The following is an 18,337-nucleotide window of genomic DNA, read 5'->3' as shown; positions in this document are numbered from 1 at the left end:
ACATAGATCTTTTATATCAGGTATCCAGGGAACATTACATTGGAAGAGCCTCATAGGAGCATAAACATTTTCTCTTCATCTATGAAAAAAGCCATTTTTAAGAGAATTTACATTTACTTACTAAATAAGAGCATATGTTTTTGATTCATTGTTAGTAGTGTACTACTTTGAGATTGAAAAACACAGTATACGAAATCATAGCAGGGATGAAGGCTTTTATATGAGTTGTGGAGCATGTCATATTTGCAGAAAGTCTCCGCAAATAATTTTGTTACATATTCAAGTGTTTTATTGATGGTATGTTCCTGTACACGGGGAATATAATGAGCCGGGACCTTTATTGTGCACGATTTCTTGTTTGTTTCAAAATTACATAAATACCTATATACAGATTTCCTCATTTTCTCATTTATATGATTTTACACCTGTACACATTCTGATGCTTTGAGGTCAGCCAGATCGTTTTTTAAAAAACAACCCAAGTTGTTCCTAGGAAGCTGTGCTGGCAGCAGAAACCAGCCTCTATAGACTCCATGTCTGCCACCACCACCCTGGGTCTCCATGGGACCAGTTCCAGGAGCGTGAAGACTCCAAACTCTGAGGTGTTCAAGTCCCTCGTATAAAGTGTTGTCTGTAGCATACTGAGCCATGTCTGATCCTTTGTACTTGTGAACAGTGGTACTGTGTGGTTTGGAACAGCATGACACAAAGACAGAGCCTGCCCAGGTCCCGCCACCATTGCTCAGACCCAGGCACGCAGAACCTGCAAGTGCAGAAGGTTGACCGTGAGTCCTGTCTGCTGTTCTTCAGGACCATGGAACTTCCTTTAGCTGTCATATTTAGTACTTGGTAAAGCTCTGCACTTCAGCAGGCGTGACTGGTACTGCTGCGTGCTGAGCACTGCCCCAGGTGGCAGGGTCCCTGGGCATCCTTGCAGTGTGAGATGGGTGTGCGTGTGCCATTTTCAGAGGCCAGAGAGAGAAAGCATCCAGTAGGAGGATGACCCGCCCCTTCCCTCACAAACCTGTGCCTGATCTTACAAACAGTGGGGTTTGCTTGAGAAAAATGAAGGAGATTGTCCTTTAACTTTGTGTGTCGATACAGACATACATGCTGTGTGTATGTGTGTGTGTATACTATACGTGGTATGTACATCTATGAAAATGAATATTTTTTTCATGAGTACTGTGTGCAGATCTCTCTTAGACATGTTCCCCATATTAAAGAGTCTTTAAGTTGCCACTTTCTTGTGTATGTGCCGGCACTGGGGACTGAGCTCAGGGCCTCACATTCTCACAAGGCTGTACCACTTAAGCAGTTCTTCCACTTCCATAGTTTGCTGTTTAATTGGAAATAAAAAGGGTTTTTTTTTGTTTTTGTTTTTGTTTTTTGTCAGGCGTGGAGCTTGAACTCTGGGCCTGGGCACTGTCCCTCAGCTCTTCAGCTCACAGCATCACTTGCAGTTTTCTGAGTGGTTTATTGGAAATAGAGTCTCACGGACTTTACTGCCTTGGGCTGGCTTTGAACCTATATCCTCAGATTTCAGCCTCCTGAGTAGCTAGGATTACAGATGTGAACCACCCACACCTGGCTGAGATAAGAGTCTTATCGATTTCTCTGCCCAGCTAGGTTTATTGGCCTGAGCAATCAGCACCTGGCTTAAGTTAAAAACATTTTAATAGCCACATAGTCTGAAGCCAGAGTAAATAACCTTGGGATGAACCTTTTCCACATATGTAATGCTTTCTTTAGGATAAGTCTCAGAAGGCAAAGTACTTAAGTCAGAGTATGTTACATGAATGAACTTGCTTCACTGTCTTCTCTGCTCAGAGAACTTTAAAGTTTTTGAAACTTTTCTGGTTTCTTGCGCTAACAAAGACATTTGCTTTTTTACACTTTGTGATTCTTTGCTTGTATGATTAAACATACTATTTTTTGTTGTTTTGTGAATTTACTGTTAGTCCACTTTTTTTTTTTTTGTCAGTCTTGGGGTTTGAACTATCTCTTCGGCTCAAAGCAAGCATTCTACCACTTGAGCCACAGCACCACTTCCATTTTAATGGTGGTTAATTGGAGATAAGAATCGCACAGATGTTCCTGACCAGGCTGGCTTTGAACCGTGATCCTCAGATCTCAGCCTCCTGAGTAGCTAGGGTGACAGGTGTGAGCCACTGACGCTGGGCCTAGTCTACCTTTTTATTTATTTTATTTATTTTTGGGGGGGTCCGGTCCTGGAGCCTGAACTCTGGGCCTGGGAGCTGTCCCTCAGCTCTTCAGCTCAAGGCTAGCACTCTACCACTTGAGCCACAGTACCACTTCTGGCTTTTTTCTTTTTGCTTATGTGGTGCTGGGGAATCGAACCCAGGGCCTCATGCATGCAAGGCAAGTGCTCTACCACTGAGCCACCTTCCCAGCCCTAGTCTACCTTTTTGATGTCTGTGCATGCTAAGTACTGCAGTAAAGATATCAAAGTTAAAGGCAAAGCACTCAGCCAGAACTCCTTCCCCAGGAGCTACTGAAGTGAGGAAAAGTCTTAGTCCAAACTCATATTAACTTCAAGCGCAAGTGCCTGCTAAGGAGTAGGATTCTGTCCTGTGGTATTCATCTGAAGGGAGTCCTCTGACCACTGGTGTCCAGGAACCAAATTGATATCACTAGGAACCAGATCCCATCCTTGGAGATGGCACAGCAGTAGTGAGCGGATGAAGAGCCCGGAGGGTTTTGCCTGAGTCCAGAAGGTGATCTTGGCTCTGGGTCTACACCATCACCTGACTGGTGGGCTGGAGGAGTAACTGTGCTCAGGTGTGCAGCTGAGGGTCTGACTGACACGCTGGAGGAGTAACAGTGCACAGGCGTGCAGCTGAGGGTCTGACTGACACGCTGGAGGAGTAACTGTGCACAGGCGTGCAGCTGAGGGTCTGACTGACATGCTGGAGGAGTAACTGTGCACAGGCGTGCAGCTGAGGGTCTGACTGACACGCTGGAGGAGTAACTGTGCTCAGGCGTGCAGCTGAGGGTCTGACTGACATGCTGGAGGAGTAACAGTGCACAGGCGTGCAGCTGAGGGTCTGACTGACACGCTGGAGGAGTAACTGTGCACAGGCGTGCAGCTGAGGGTCTGACTGACATGCTGGAGGAGTAACTGTGCACAGGCGTGCAGCTGAGGGTCTGACTGACATGCTGGAGGAGTAACCGTGCACAGGCCTTAAGGGGCTGGAGACCACTGCAGACTGTGGTCCTTTTCTCTGAAGTGGCCAGCAGGAAACTCAGAGAGACCTGGGAATGTGACTTTGTTCGATTCCTCAGTACCACATGAGCAGAAAGAGCCAGAAGTAGTGCTGTGGCTTAAGTGGGAGAGCGTTAGCCTTGAGCAAAAGAAGCTCAAGGACAGCACCCAGGCCCTGAGTTTGAGCTCCAGGACTGGCAAAAAATAATAAATATCAATAATAAAATTTGGAAGTAGCACTGTGGCTCAAGTGGTAGAGCACTAATCTAGAGCACAAAGAGGCTCAGGGATAGAGCCCAGGCCCTGAGTTCAAGCCCCAGGAATGGCAGGAAAGGAAGGAAGCAAGCAAGCTAGCTAGCTAGCTAGCTCAGACTTTCAGACTTGCTCGGTACCAATGATACTGCTATAATCCTCACTACTCAGAATGGTGAGATCTGAAGATTGCTGTTCAAACTGGCCCAGTTAAGAAAGTCTGTGGCACTCTATCTCCAGTTAAACACTCAAATAGTCAAAAGTGGAGCTGTGGCTCAAGTGGTAGAGTGCCAGCCTTGAGCAGAAAAGCTTGGGGACAGCACCCAGGCCCCGAGTTTAAGACTCAAGACCAGCACAAAAAAAAAAAGGAAAAGAAAGAAAGAAACTCAGAGGTGAAACTGTTTTGCATAATTGGTACAATTGCATTTTCTGCCGTCTCTGAAGCCTCGGGCAGCCATGTGCTCACGGCCTGGTGAAAGCAAGCCTCATGCAGGGGTTGGGGGAGCTGTCCAGAGCAGCCAAGAGGCCCGGCCTGGCTGAGCCCACAGGAGCTGTACAGTGCAAGTAGGGAAAGGACACTAGCCTGCAGCCCACTTGGCACGTCCTGACGGCGTCCATCTGCCAGAGCGTCGTGTCGCACCATGGACACCAAAGACCTTCTGTGGAGCACGCCTCGGGGCTCCTGCTGCACATAGTCGTCACTGCTATTCTGTTCTTAAACCTCACAACAACCCTTTAGTTGCACACCTGGCCTTTGTACTCTGTCTAGCCATGGAGCTTCTCCATTCTGTCGTGTTTCTTTTTTTTTTTTTTTTTTCTTTTTTTAAGAAGTTTTTTTATTGTGAAAATACTGGACAGAGGGGTTACAGTTACATGAGCAAGGTAATGAGTACATTTCTTATCCAGCACTGTTGCCTCCTCCTTTGTTTTTCCCCTACCATCCCTTCCTTCCCACCTCACACCTACACTCTCCCTGCCCCCAGCCTAAATTGTAAAGTTCATTTTTCAACATAGCATCTTGTACACCTCATTGTTGCAATGGGTCCACCTGTATCCCTATTTAAACATTTAGTTTTTTCCCTTCCCCTCCCCAAATTATACCAACATCCAATACAGTGAAAACAGGGGTTATACCGTGGGGAAGAAACATACAAAGCAACAAAAAAAATCACATGGTACCTGATAAATATGTTAGAAGCAATAGCTGTATCGTTCCAATTTTAGTATATGTGCTGCCAAAGCGAGCACTGTCGTGTTGGGCTGATTGGCTGGGGCAGTGTGAAGTGGTGGGTGCAGGGCACCCTCAGCTCTCCCAGAATGGCGTCCTGGTGGCCCCAGGCCTGCAGAGCTTCTGGAAAGCTGGCACTTCTTCTGGCATCCAAGGTGGAGAGCTGCCTTACGAGCTGAGCCCAGCTGCGCCACGCAGCCAGCATCCAACGCTGTCTTCCAAGAGCATCTGTAGAATACAAGGAAGCTGTGAGTGAAGACAAGAACACAGAGCAACCTGCGTTTGAATAAGGGTTACAAGGACACAGAAGAATGAGGACATCCTTGTTCAAAGACGGCATTCTCACTCAGTTTTGCACCTCCCACCTCCGTGAGTCCTACAGTGTGGGCAAGGGGCAGGAGCCAGGGAGTGGGCGGTAGCCGTCACGGTGTGAGCGGCTCTCCTGAAGGCAGCAATGTGTGTTCACGAGGTGCATTGCCTCAGATCCCCAGGCTTGCCTGCCGCTGCTCCTGCATTCCTGGTGCTAATAATGATAATGCTCCTTGCCCAGATCAGAACTTGGACTTCCCAGAAAATTAATAAAAAAATACTTTACCTCCCAAGTATGTAATAGAAATGAAAGCTGTTTGTCTCCTCACTCCCATTCCATTCTTGTGCTAAGTCAAGACCTTGTTTCTTTGCATTATTCACTAATTCAGCTCAGTGGGGTTTTCTGTCCTCATAATAGCCCTAAAGAATTAGAAAACTGTCCCGCACCTGCCTTGCACCTGCCGGTACCTGTCCTGCGCCTGCCCTGCAGCAGTTGCTCCACAGCTATCTGAGCCTGTCACCCACTGCTCAATTCCCAGGACCAGCCTTTTCACCACCACCTCCACCCCCGGCTCAGTCACAGTTTGCTGTGTGCTCTGCTCCCTCATCAGAAAGTCTCTTCTGAGTCCACAGACAGGGGCCACAGTCTCTCTGGCTTGTGTGCGTTTCCACCGTAGTGCCCACACCCACCACCCCTGCATAAGATGCGGTCTTTGGTCCATAGACATCTCTGGTTCGTCTTGCAAGACTCCACCCCAGTGCCGCCAGCTCTGATGGTTTCTTTGCCAGACAAGTGATACTGCTGTCATAAATGTGTGTTCATGGACAGGTGTGCGGGCCTGAGCACACATGTGTCTTGTTACACTTACCCAGAGTGTCTTGCGATTTCTGCTCTCTCGGTAAGTGCCCCAGCAGGCAAGGCCAGCACACTTGGCCAGGCGCTAGGAGGGGACTGGCGAGCGGCTGTGCTGGTGGTGGATCAGACAGACACAGATGCAGAGCTGCTCCAGACTTGGCAGAAGATCTTTCCTGCTCTTCACCATTTGCAATTCAAAGAGAATATATACATAGCCACTTGTGCTGCATAAAGTGATTATTGAATCAAATTTAGACTAGAGAAAGCATTTGGAGATCATTTCAGCAAATTATCTCAGTGACTCTAAAAATATTTCTGCTCTGTCCACCAGAACATGAGAGTACGTATTACTTGAAGCTATTTTACCGTAATTTGGACAGTTGGGAGGAATGTGGCATATTTTCATCTTCATAGTTGACCCACTGGCTCTCAAAGTTGCTTGCATGGCTGCAAAGACAGACTCACTGCATGTGGAATGCAGTACCCAGTCCGGGGGCTGTTCTAGCCGTTGAAGACCTGACTGCATTGGGTATAAGCTGTTTCTTCACCCAAAGGGAGGAAAGCCATGGGAAGTATTTTGAGAAACGACATTGAGTCGTCTATGTTTGCAGCTGGCTGGCCGGCACTGTGGACTGCCCGCTGCCAGGCCGCAGAGGATCACGTGGAAGAGGAGTGCTGAGGAGCACGTCAGGCCGTGAGAGCCTCAGCGCCCGTGCGAGAGGCTTACGTCCAGAGACCACCAGAGTGCTGGCGAGGACGTGGAGCAAAGGAACTCCAGTTGATGCAGGTGGGAGTGCAAACCGGGACAGCTACTCTGGCAAGCAGCCAGCCCGTCCTTGTAAAACAACCCAGCAGTGAAACTACCACACTCCCTGCCAGGAGGTGCCCCGTTGAAGTAAACACTGTGAGGGGCACACAACACTGCACACAGGCATCTACAGCACCTTGTTCAGAATGCGCAAAACCAGTGGACCCAAGATGGCCTTCGGTGAGTGAGTCAAAAGACCAGTGCACGTGTGTTCAGTGGAATGTGGGCAGCCCAGAGACGGTGGACTTGTTTTTTTTTTTTTTTTTGTCGGTCGTGGGGCTTGAACTCTGGGCTTGGGAGCTGTCCCTCAGCTCTTCAGCTCAAGGCAAGCACTCTACCACTTGAGCCACAGCTCCACTTCCGGTTTTCTGGTGGTTTATTGGAGATAGGAGTCTCACGGTCTCTCCTGCCCGGGCTGGCTTTGAACCGCGATCCTCAGATCTCAGCCTCCTTAGTAGCTAGGATTACAGGCGTGAGCCACCAGCGCCCGGCTGAGACGGTGGACTTGTGAAGCAGCCGGTTGGCACAGAGTCCAGGCTGTCCTGCAGTCAGGGAGAAGAGGAAAGGTTCTCCCGCAGGGCGCTGCCATCCGCCTGCCTGGCAGCGTTATGAGGCTGGAGCACACTGGATAGGTACCTCATGGGACCTCGTCCAGTAATGTCCACCATGTGCTTGGCACCGGGCTCAGCATCCGCATGTAGGACACCTGATTCCATCCTCACCCCCGAGAGGCAGGGTCTGGGTCCCAGATCTGTAAGCTCAGCCAAGCTCAATGAGACCCTGAACTAACTCATGCAGAGTTGTGCTGCGCGGAAGGGCGAGTTCATATGCAGAAAGGGTGCGTGCTCTGTCCTCACATTTCAGATTCGTGAAACCCTTCAGGGTGAGTCTGGACTCTGCTTGGTCTGAAGCCCAGAATTTTCTTTCTTCTCTTGTGTGTATGTGCCTGCCTGTCTCTCTCTCTGTCTCTCTCCCATTCCCCTCCTCCCTCCCTTTCTCTTTCCCTCCCTCCCTCTCTCCTTCGTTTCTCCCCCCACCCCCCACCCCCGCTTCTCCACTGTGTCACAGCCGTGTCTCCCTCTCTTTTCATTTATGTCCTAGTCACCCACCTGGGTTTGCTCTGTTGCTCAAAACCTACCTGTCCTAAGGAAACTCCAGGGGCCTGCAGGTGCCTTCTCCTCCCCCTTTCCCACCCCATCTGAGGTTGCCTGGCCACCCAGCCTCAAGGCACCCTAAACTTACTGTTCAAGAAACACTTGGTATATACCCCACATCAATTTACCTTTGAAAAAAACCATGTTATCTAATATTTGTCTTACTCGCTAGATCCAACAATTAAAGAGTTCGTTTACCACTTTGCCCTTGAACCCCTTGCCTGACAGGAGGTACTTACAGCCCATTTGTTGAGTGTACACATGGGCACATCTACAGCATGGTGCCTGTTACATTGAAGGTATCGAGAATTCCCCTCCTGTCTTGACAGAGGGACCATCTTTCTCTGATGTCCACTTGGCTTCCTGGCTGCCCTCTTCCTGTAGAGGGCAGCGTTTGTCGGTGGCCACCACCATCCCATGCTTCCAGTAATGTAGTGTAGTATGATGGGGTAAACTGATGTGTGACAGAAGAACGTTGATGGCATTCTTGAGTCACTGTATTCATAGTGACAAAATGAAATTGTTGAAAATATAGTCCATTCTATATCTTTTTTTTTTTGGTCGGTCATGGGGCTTGAACTGTAGGCCTGGGCGCTGTCCCTCAGCTCTTCAGCTCAAGGCTAGCACTCTCACTTGAGCCACAGAGCCACTTCCAGCCTTTTCTGGTGCTGAAGAATCAAACCCAGTGCCTTATGCATGGGATGCAAGCACTCTACCACTGAGCCACCTTCCCAGCCTCCATTCTGTATCTTATAGATATGAATAAATATTTCTAACACATAACATAAAATTGAATTACTGAATTTAAATTCACAGAAATCACAAGATAGGGGCTGGGAAGGTGGCTCAGTGGTAGAGTGCTTCCCTTACATGGATGAAGTACCCTGGGTTCGATTCCTCAGCACCACATAAGCAGGAAAGGCCAGAAGTGGTGCTGTAGCTCAAGTGGTAGAGCGCTAGCCTTTAGCTGAAGAGCTGCAGGACAGCGCCCAGGCCCAGAGTCTAAGCCCCATGACCGACAAAAAAAGAAAGAAATCACAAGATAGAGCTGTCTTGTATAGACTGGGCCAAGGAAAGCTTTCCAGTAAGAACTCTCCTCCCCATGTTCAACCAGTTGTTAAATTTTGATGTCCTCGGATTTGATTGTCTCAAATGGCTCTCCATATTGGACAGCCACCAGCCTTACCCGAGGCTGAGTGGAGCTTCTTCCAGCAAAGTGACACATGCGTGGGGTTCTGTGTCCTGTTCTGTCTTACAGAGCTGCAAAAACTGGAGGGCAGCTGTGGACCTGTGCGGACGCCTCCTCACAGCCCACGGCCAAGGCTACGGCAAGAGCGGGCTGCCCACCAGCCACACCACCGACTCCCTCCAGGTGAGCCCCCTCCACTTGCTGTGCTGTCATTTGGCTTCTCAGCCTCTGCTCTGGGAGACTGTTCGACTCTGCTTCTGGGAATGGAAGGTTTTAGGTTTGGCATCCACAGCAGGTGTGTCTGGATGGCTTAAAGAATGAATGGTATGAGTCTAGGTATTGTTGAAATGGCAAGAGTTCCTTTTGTAAGTCTGTATACTGTGCCATTCAGTGTGTGTACCTACTTTGTCTTCTGTACACATTGATGAGCACATTAGCCTTGTTTTCTTGTCAGTACAGAGACTGACGTGAGTCATTTCTGAAGCACTGTTCAGTTCCCAAAGTGGCTGTATGCATGGGCCCTGGAGAGCTCACAGGTGCTCAGCTCAAGGACTGCCCTCCCTGGGCCCATGTCCACCTGTCTGTCCCCTGGGCCTGCAGACCCGCCCAAGCCATCTCCAGCACAACTCGTTCATCTTCCAAGCAAGACTGCAGGGCCATTGATCGCATTGATGGTTATGTTGCCATGAACAGAGCTCCTGGATTGGTTGGATTTCAAGTCCCGCCTGCAGTTGCCCTGGCAGGCCCAGCAGGATGATAGTGCGAGCCTTTCACGTGGGCCTTACACACAAGCCAGACGTCCCCACCCCCGATCGACACCGCCTGGGCCCTCCCCCCTCGGCTCTGCAGTCATGCCCCAGCCTGCTCTGCGACATCCTTCTTCCAGCGGGCTGGGTTGTTTTTCCAGCTCTTGCGAAGCTTCGCACACGTACCCTGCTCACCGAGTGTGGCTGATTGAATTGAATCATTCACATTGATGTGCCTGAGCTCCAGTGCTTTTATAAACATGTGACTATGCAAAGTGCAAAGAGAGAAAGAGAGCTAAGGTGTTAGAAATCAGGCTAATAAGGAAAAGGGAGTTTCTGACTTGATGTGTGGACATAACCTATTGTTCCTGTTGTCTCATGTTTCAGCTGTGGTTTGTGAGGCTGGCACTGCTGGTGAAGTTAGGCCTTTTCCAGAATGCCGAAATGGAATTTGAGCCCTTTGGAAACCTGGACCAACCAGACCTTTATTACGAATACTACCCGCATGTGTATCCAGGACGCAGGGGTAAGGCGGTGGTCCTTAATGTCTGTGTGATGGCATGTGTTGGCCCTGTTTTTCTGTCGCTTAGGTATAATTAGGTATCTTCAATTTTTCTCATTGACCCAATCCTGAAAAATCAAATGAGCAGCCCAGCCACGATCCTGAGCTTGCGGAGTGAGTGCACCCGGCTTTGCAGCCACGTGCCCTGCCGGTGCTCACTCACACCTCCCGGGTCCACACAGCAGCCACCGTCAGGCGTGTGCCAGGGCAGGTGAGGTGGTGGCTGCAGGGCCTGGACACTGGGCATCCGGGCTTTTCCTGCTGGGGCCTAAAGTAAAAGCTGCTCCTTGATGCACACGCACTCCTGCGAATGAAGGGACACCCGTCCTTTCCACATGGAGCACACGTGAGAGGTCTCCCCGGGTCTCTGTTCTTAATACATTTAACACATCTCATTGTGGCCCTCCAGTCACAATCGCTGTTTGGAAACACGGGGCCACGGCACAAACCTGTTCTAGACAGAAGCCAGAAATAAGGCTGCAGAGAGGAAAAGACACACTATAGAAGCCCTTGTGGCCTTGAAGTGGAGGACTGACCTTACCGAGAAACCTGAGCCCTCTTGTGTTCTTTAGCAGAAAACTGACGTGAGAGGAAATCTCTTGAGAGGCAATGTGAGCAGTTATTAGAAGCTAGGCCCTCGCCCTCCCCTCCCGCCCTCCCCTCCCGCCCTCCCCCACACTGACTTGCTGTGCTACCTTGGGCTGGCAAATGCCTCTGTGCCCACCATCCTTATTAGCAAAACAGGGTGGTGATCTGCACACCTCTGGGAGTGAGGTGAACATTAAATTATGCCACATACACAAGTGGCTTTACAGCAGTCGGCTCAACTATTCTGCTCTGAGTTCGTTGAGGCACGGACATCTTTGTGTAGGGTCATCGGCAGCACTTGTTGGGCAGGCGAGACTGAGTTGAAGCTCTGGTACCAAAACAAGCAGAAAAGAACCCACATCTGAATATCTTACTTATTACCTTGACACAGAAGAAAACAAGACTAAAAGTAAAACAGAACTCAGCTCTATTATGTGTGTTTTTTAGACTCAGGTCCGCTGTCTCTGAAGGGAGGTAGAGAAGCACGGTGAAGTCATCCCTGAATCCCTACGCTTTCCCTGTCTCATCTCTTCCTTTTCCAAGTGGGACCGCTGGGGTAGTTGGTCTGCAGTGCTCTGATTGCAGAATCCTTTGACGTCCGGAGGCTGGGGAGCTTCGGCAGCCCTGGTACTAAATTGCTGCTACCCCTTACAGAAAAGAAAACAATGGTCAGGATCCGTTTATTACCTAAAATAACACATTAAAAATGCAAGCAGCGGTCCTGAGCTGCTGGCTGGTGGGTTCCATGGAAGAGAACCGGCCAACCAGGGAGATTTCGGGGCAGAGAGGCTGGTGCTACCCTGGCTGGGACGGGGCTCCAGTCCTGAAGCCCCTTCCGTCAGGTCCTGAGGTTTCCATGCAGGAGGGAACGGCAGGCCTGCCCACCCCACCCGCTCTTCCAGCAGATGGAAGAAGTGGGGTATAGACTCAGAGGTGTTTCTGAAGGTCCTAGCTTGGTGACCCCAAGTGTGGACTGCCCACACACAGCACTCAGGAAGTCTTTGGGGAAATTGGTTTTAAATCCTTCAAAGGTTGGAGGCGGGGCTCAGATGGTAGAGCACCAGCCAGTGAAGAAAAATGTCAGATGCCAAGTTTGAGTCCTAGTCTCAGACTGGAAAAAAAAAAAAAAAAAAAGCAGCAGCAGCAGCCCTCAGGGATTCCAGCCGTCTGCTCCTCCTGGCACCGGTGCAGCCCTACCTGTGGTGACGAGGGTGGGAGTCAGCCGGTGTCCCTGATGTGCCATTTGAGACTCACCTTTCCACGTAAAGCTGTGAGCACACTTCCACTCCACAAAGAGGAATGAGCCTCCTCACAGCGTCGGTAGTGTCAGAGAGTGAACAGGTGCCGCCGCCTGTGAGGTCGGGGCTGTTCCTGTGTGGTCAGTGTTGCCTGCTTGCTCTGAGAGTCAGGAGATAGACGTTATGATTTTTCTCATAAAGGATATGCGTGTTTGGACGGGGGTATGGCTCACCTAATAGAACGCGGTGGTAGTAAATGTGAGGGCCTGAGTTCAACGGCATCCTGCCTGGCTTCAGCCCAGCCCTTCGCTGCTTCCACACACTGCCAGGTTTTGTCTGCCTCCAACCAAAGGCTCAGGACTGGAGTGCACAGGCCCATGTCCTGGTGTTCCTGCCCCCCCTCCGTGGGTATGCAGCTACACAGGGTGTCCTATAGACCCCACATGACTACTTGTGCCTCCGTTGTTCCCGCTCGCGAGGAGTGACGCCAAAGGTGTGTGTCCTGTGGAGGTGGGAGAGGCTGAGCCCAGGCTCATGTCAGGCTCTCATGTCCTGGCGCTCACATGGTCTGCTGAGGACTCAGACTCAAGACAGGAATGCACTGTATGGGGCTGCCCGTCCCCCGCCTTCCTGTGTGGCCGTGTCTCCCCAAGGCTTGCCAGGAGGGAGATGCGCCGGCAGTGCAGAGGACAGTAAGCAGCTAATTCACATTATGAGCCATAAATCATACGCACATTTTAGTGAAGTGCATTAACATTCATCCACAATAATACACTGAATGTTTACTCATTTTTCTTCTCACTTGGTGGAGTAACAAGCACAACTGTAGAACTTGATTCATTCATTTCATTTTAACTCGCAATATATTAGCAAAGCAAGTCATTAAAATGTGCTTTACAGGAGGTTATAATAATACAAACAAATAACTTTTATGAATGAGCTTTAATATGTTTCATTTGAATGTCAGACACAGTTTTTCCCATTCAAGATATTCATAATGAGACCTCAGATGAATCATGTGTAAAAATTAAGAAGTTTGAGGTTTTTCATGTCAGGAAAGAGCAGTATTGTGTTTCATACACATCTCTGACATTTCCAGCAATTTCCATTGGTGACTTCAGCCTGGTTAGATTTGTTGGATGTCACTGGAACTTTCTGACGTGCTGTGTGGGATCCTCTGCTCTTCACTGTGAGCAGATCAGAGCATCTCCAGCACTGTCTGTAGCTGAGATCTTAGCAATTTTATGCTAAGACGTTATTAGGGCTTTCTTTACGTTATATATGCGTTATTATGGCTATGCATTATTATGGCTTTCTTTCCGCAGCTAGAGAAGACTTGTTAATCTTACTGCTTTTCTCTTTGCCCATCATTTTTGTTAAAGTAACATCAGCGCAGACTGTTAAAGACACACACAGTTTCTCTAGAGGGTTTCATTGCTATCATGAGACCACCCAAGAAGGCCTCTTACTCTGGTGTGCACAAACCTTTCACCAGTCAGCAGCCTGTCCAGGCATGGCCACTTCCAGGCTGTAAGCTCAGGAAACTGGAACATACGTAGTTAATATTTACTGTAGAATGTCTTTTCTGTTCATGGATGTAGTTCTATATGGAAAGTGATTGCTGGGGATTAGGAGTGTGGTGCTGTGTTCGGGACGGACAGACATGTACTGAGGCAGTGTGTCCAGCAAAAGAAGGGACACTGATGGGCATGGCGGTCACACAGGAGGAGAAGCCACCACTCAGAGACAAGACGCGTGTCCAGGGAAACACATACCGAGCAGCAGTGGCCCTTGCAGCTTGAAAGCGAGAGGAAAAGCCACGCCAGTTGGGAAAGGTTTGGTGGGGTCCTTTGCACATGCTCTCTGTGCTGGTGACAGGGACGTCATTGCTTCCTGGTCATGTGACGGTGTTCAGCCCTCTCTCAGGGACAGCCTCCAGGCCACCACATTTGCAGACCACAGAGGACACAGCCTCCCAGCGTCCACCCCACAGTGGACAGCGGCGGCCCCTCTGGGGTCAAGCTGACATGCTGCCCTTTCTCCTTCGTTTTCACTTCCCATGGCAGGCCGGTGCTACTTTCTGGCACATTCCTCTTTCTTCGGCGGCAGTGTGGGTTTTTAGCAGTGCTGGGGACAGTCAGAAATACATTTTGCAGGAATATTTACATGTAATGTTTCTTAAATGCTAAGTTTCTTAAATGAAAAGTGCTTCTATAGTATCATGCCAACCTGGATGCTTGGCAGATTGTAATTGTACATGAGGATCTTCCACGAAACACATCCATAGAGAAGCTGCTTCCTTATGAATTTTATCCAGCTTTTTTCTACCAAGGCACTTGGCCCTGCTAGACAGGCAGCTGTGGTGGTGGGAGCCTTGCGTGCTTTGTGGCCCTCAGCAGTACCCTTAGCACAGCCGATGCTGCTGGGCACAGCAGCTGCTCTTGGATGAGCTGGCCCAGCCAGACCAAGAGGGTCTGACTTACAACAGAACAGTTTTTGTGTTCTGTTATTGAGGTGGATGGACAGTAGCCACACCTCTTTTGTCTTCTGAGTCCAATACCTGGCCTGAAAGTCTATTACATCAAATTCACGTCTTACATGAAGCTAATAGACACTGCTTTCCTAGCTGTTCTGTTCATGTCTTAATTCTATAAACTGCATGTCTTTCCTAGAAGAGAGAGAGAGAGAGAGAGAGAGAGAGAGAGAGAGAGAGAGAGTGTGTGTGTGTGTGTGTGTGTGTGTGTGTGTGTGTGTGTGTGTGTGTGTGTGTGTGGTGTCCACCAGTCCTGGGACTTACACTCAGAGCTTGGGTGCTGTCTTTGCATTTTTTTGCTCAAGGCAGGTGTTCTACCATATAAGCCACAGCTCCACTTCCAGCTTTTTTGGTATTTAATTGAGGATCAGAGTCTCACAAACTTTCCTGCAAGACTGGCTTAAACCAGGCTCCTCAGATCTCAGCTTCTTGAGTAGGTTGCAGGTGTAAACTATTGGCACTCAGCATCTTTCCTTTTTTTTTTTTTTTTTTTTTTTGTCATGCCACGAGGTGTATTTTGTTTTCATTAATCATACAAATAATTTTCTTTGGATTTTTTTTTGTTTTTTTTTTTTTGTTTGTTTGTTTGTTGTTTGTAAGTCTTGAACTCTGAGCCTGGGCGCTGTCCCTGATCTCTTCAGCTTAAGCCTAGCACTCTGCCACTTGAGTCACAGCACCACTTCCAGCTTTTTCAGTTTATATGGTGCTGAGGAATCAAACCCAGGGCCTCATGCATGTGAGGCAAGTACTTTACCACTGAGCCACCTTCCCAGCCCACCCCCTGCATTTCTTGATAGGACTTTTTTTTTTAACCATGATCCTGCATGGGTCACATTGTATATTATTGGACTTGTTTGCTATTTTATTTGTTAAAATTCATTTTATTAGATTCCATTTGATAATTTTTGGTACAATTTTGTTAAGTTACATTAATTTTGTTGAGGATTTTTGCTTCTGTTTTTGAAATATATTGCTGTTCAGTTTTCTTTTACTTTTTTGTACTATCATTGTCTGGTGTTGGTATTAGGGTAATACTGACCTTTTAGAACAGATTGAGAGGTTTTCTCAGCTTCTGTTTTCTGGAAGAGATAAACAGAATAGGTATCATTTCTTCATTAACCGTTCGGTAGAATTAATAGTATTGGCTTTTAGGTATTTCTTTTCTAATATATGCATTTAATGCAAAATAATCCTCAGCATTATTTTGCCTCCTCTCAAAAATTTGTATTTTCATATAGTTCATGAGGGTGTGTGTGTGTGTGTGTGTATGTGCGCGTGCGCGTGTGCGTGCACGCGTGTACGCACTCACGCGCTTGCGTGCATGTATGCGCGCCAGTTCTACAGCTCAAACTTATGACATTGGGCTATTACTGAACTTTTTTGCTCCAAGGTAGTGTTTCACCACTTGAGCCACAGCTCCACTTCTGACTTTTTTGGTGCTTAATTGTGGAGATAAAAGTCTCGTGGACTTTCCTACCTGAGCTGGCTTCAAACCCTGATCCTCAGATCTCAGCATCCTGAGCAGCTAGTATTACAGGCATGAACCACCAGTGCCCAGCAGTTGGTGATATTTTTACATGTCCTGAGTGCAGAAACTTCCGTGGATTGATGGTGGTCAGGTGTGGTACAGGTGGCTCCCCCTACATTTTGTATTGCAGATGATTTGCAAGCTGAATTGAGAACTCCCAGTTGAGATTGTTTCTGTGCCTGGCTCAGAGTTTGTGGTTGTTGAGGTAGTCTCTCCACCGAAATAAATTCTGGACCAGCAGACCTCCTGTCTGTTGGAAGTGGCACTGTCCTTACAGGAAACCGAAATAGTTTCTATTATAATTAAACTTAGCTGCTCATCTTCAAATACAAAGGTTATCTTGTGTTATTAGAAAAAGAAATTTCAAACATTTTAAACTCAATAATTGCTAACATTCTTTTCTTTGCATAGTGCTCCTTATTTGTAACTGTCTTTTCTGGACCTTTCTTATTAAAAAAAATCATAGAGCATCATAAAGTTTTTAAGATAGTGAGCATTGACAGGAAGCTCGTGTTTCATCGCACATGCTCTGTAATGTGAATGAGTAGAAGATGAATAGATTCAGGCAAAGAGGTTCAATGACAAAAGCCATACTGCTTGCTTTTTGACCATCTTTTGAACTGCGTTGCAGGTCTGTATATTAACAGCTTGGGCCTGTCTTGGGCATCCTCCACTGAATCCATGCAGTTGTCCTCTGCCGGCATTTTAGTCAGACTCTGTTGCTGTGACCAAATACCAGACAGAAAGAACATAACGGAGGAAGGTTTGGTCACTGTTTCCGAGGGTTTGCTCCGTGTTGCATGGCTCGTGCATTTGCATGGGAGCCTCTGACAGGAGGCTTCTTCCCACAGCAGGCAGGAAGCAGACAGAAAGATGGCCAGGGCCAGAGACAAGATACAGGGACAGCCCCACATGCAGTGACCTGTTTCCTCCAGCTAGGCCCTGCCTCCCAACGTCTCCAGGTCCCTCCAGAATAATACCGCCAGCTGGGGAGCGCGCTGCCACCGGTGGGCCTGTGGGGACGTTCCACCGTCACACCAGCACCAGTCCGCCTCCTCTGTGATCAGCGGACCAGGTGCCAGGCATGCAGGTGCAGGCTGCTCACATGAATACCACTTTCTCCTGTGGGATCACAGCCGAGTTTGGAGACTGGTTCCTTAGGTGTCTCCCTAGCTCACCCTGCCAGGTGGCCTGGGTGACGGGGTTTCCGAGGGGTGGCTCTGGGGCAGGGCTGCGGTGTCGGCATCTAAGCAGAGAGTCTCCTCAGCTGGCAGTTTCCTGGCGCAGCCGCTGCCCCTCACTGGTGTCTCAGGGTCACCTGCAGGACGAATCTTACTTGCTGGCCATCACTCATGTGCCTGCTCTGAGAGCCCACACTCAGAGCCTTCTCGTTGAGAGAAGAGCGCCCGAGCGGCCTGCTGGTCCCTGTGGGGCACCGCAGGTCTGTGCCAGTGTGTTGTATAGGACAGACACCTCCCAAGTGATTGCGGCCAGCTGAGACAATGGCTCTGGCATCCGTCCACACATCTTGATAATTATCCCGGCAAATGTAGCTGCAACTTTGCAAAGAAACACATGTGTTTACTGATGCCACCAACAAGGGAATGGATAGGTTCTGTCCTCACTTGCACTGGAGCACCTGCACACACCTCCTTCCCTGTGCCGGGTGAGAAAGCGTGCCGGTGCCGGCAAGCAGGCTAACTCCACCCTGTCTGCATTCCAGGCTCGATGGTCCCCTTCTCCATGCGCATCCTGCACGCGGAGCTGCAGCAGTATCTGGGCAATCCACAGGAGGCCTTGGACAGACTACACAGGGTCAGGACAGTCTGCAGCCAGGTAAGTGCTGGCCTCGGCCCCTTCCCCTGAGCACGCAGCCACGCGTTCCCTGCGCCCTCAGGACACGCCACGCCACATGTGCTCTACGCCCTGCCCAGCTGTAGTCCTTCCCTCCTGGAGCGTCGCATGGTATGGTATTCACGGTTCTGGTTGAAGTCACTCTCAGGGTGGAGGGTGCTGGCCGCAGAGCCTGAGTCTGACTCCCTCTCCTTAGAACTCTTGGTAGATGAAAACCAGAGGCATTTCCTCATGTGGAAATCATACAGATTAGCGTGTCCAGCTTC

General features: G+C 49.1%; 1 protein-coding gene across 3 annotated transcripts in view; it reads left to right on the top strand.

Moving 5' to 3' along the window:
* Nucleotides 1-18,337, top strand: part of Trappc12 (trafficking protein particle complex subunit 12) — a 63,541-nt gene that overhangs the window by 17,826 nt on the left and 27,378 nt on the right. For all 3 annotated transcript variants that reach the window (XM_070014679.1, XM_070014678.1, XM_070014680.1), the window contains exons 4-6: nt 9,092-9,205; nt 10,156-10,294; nt 17,941-18,053. In XM_070014679.1, the coding sequence (XP_069870780.1) occupies nt 9,092-9,205; nt 10,156-10,294; nt 17,941-18,053 (366 nt within the window). The remainder of the gene's footprint in view (nt 1-9,091; nt 9,206-10,155; nt 10,295-17,940; nt 18,054-18,337) is intronic.

The sequence above is a fragment of the Dipodomys merriami genome, unplaced genomic scaffold (genome assembly GCF_024711535.1).
Source record: "Dipodomys merriami isolate MVZ:Mamm:240054 unplaced genomic scaffold, mDipMer1.0.p SCAF_99, whole genome shotgun sequence".
Lineage (NCBI taxonomy): Eukaryota > Metazoa > Chordata > Mammalia > Rodentia > Heteromyidae > Dipodomys > Dipodomys merriami.
The sequence above is the reverse complement of the archived record's forward strand: the minus strand, read 5'-3'. Positions and strand labels throughout refer to the sequence as shown.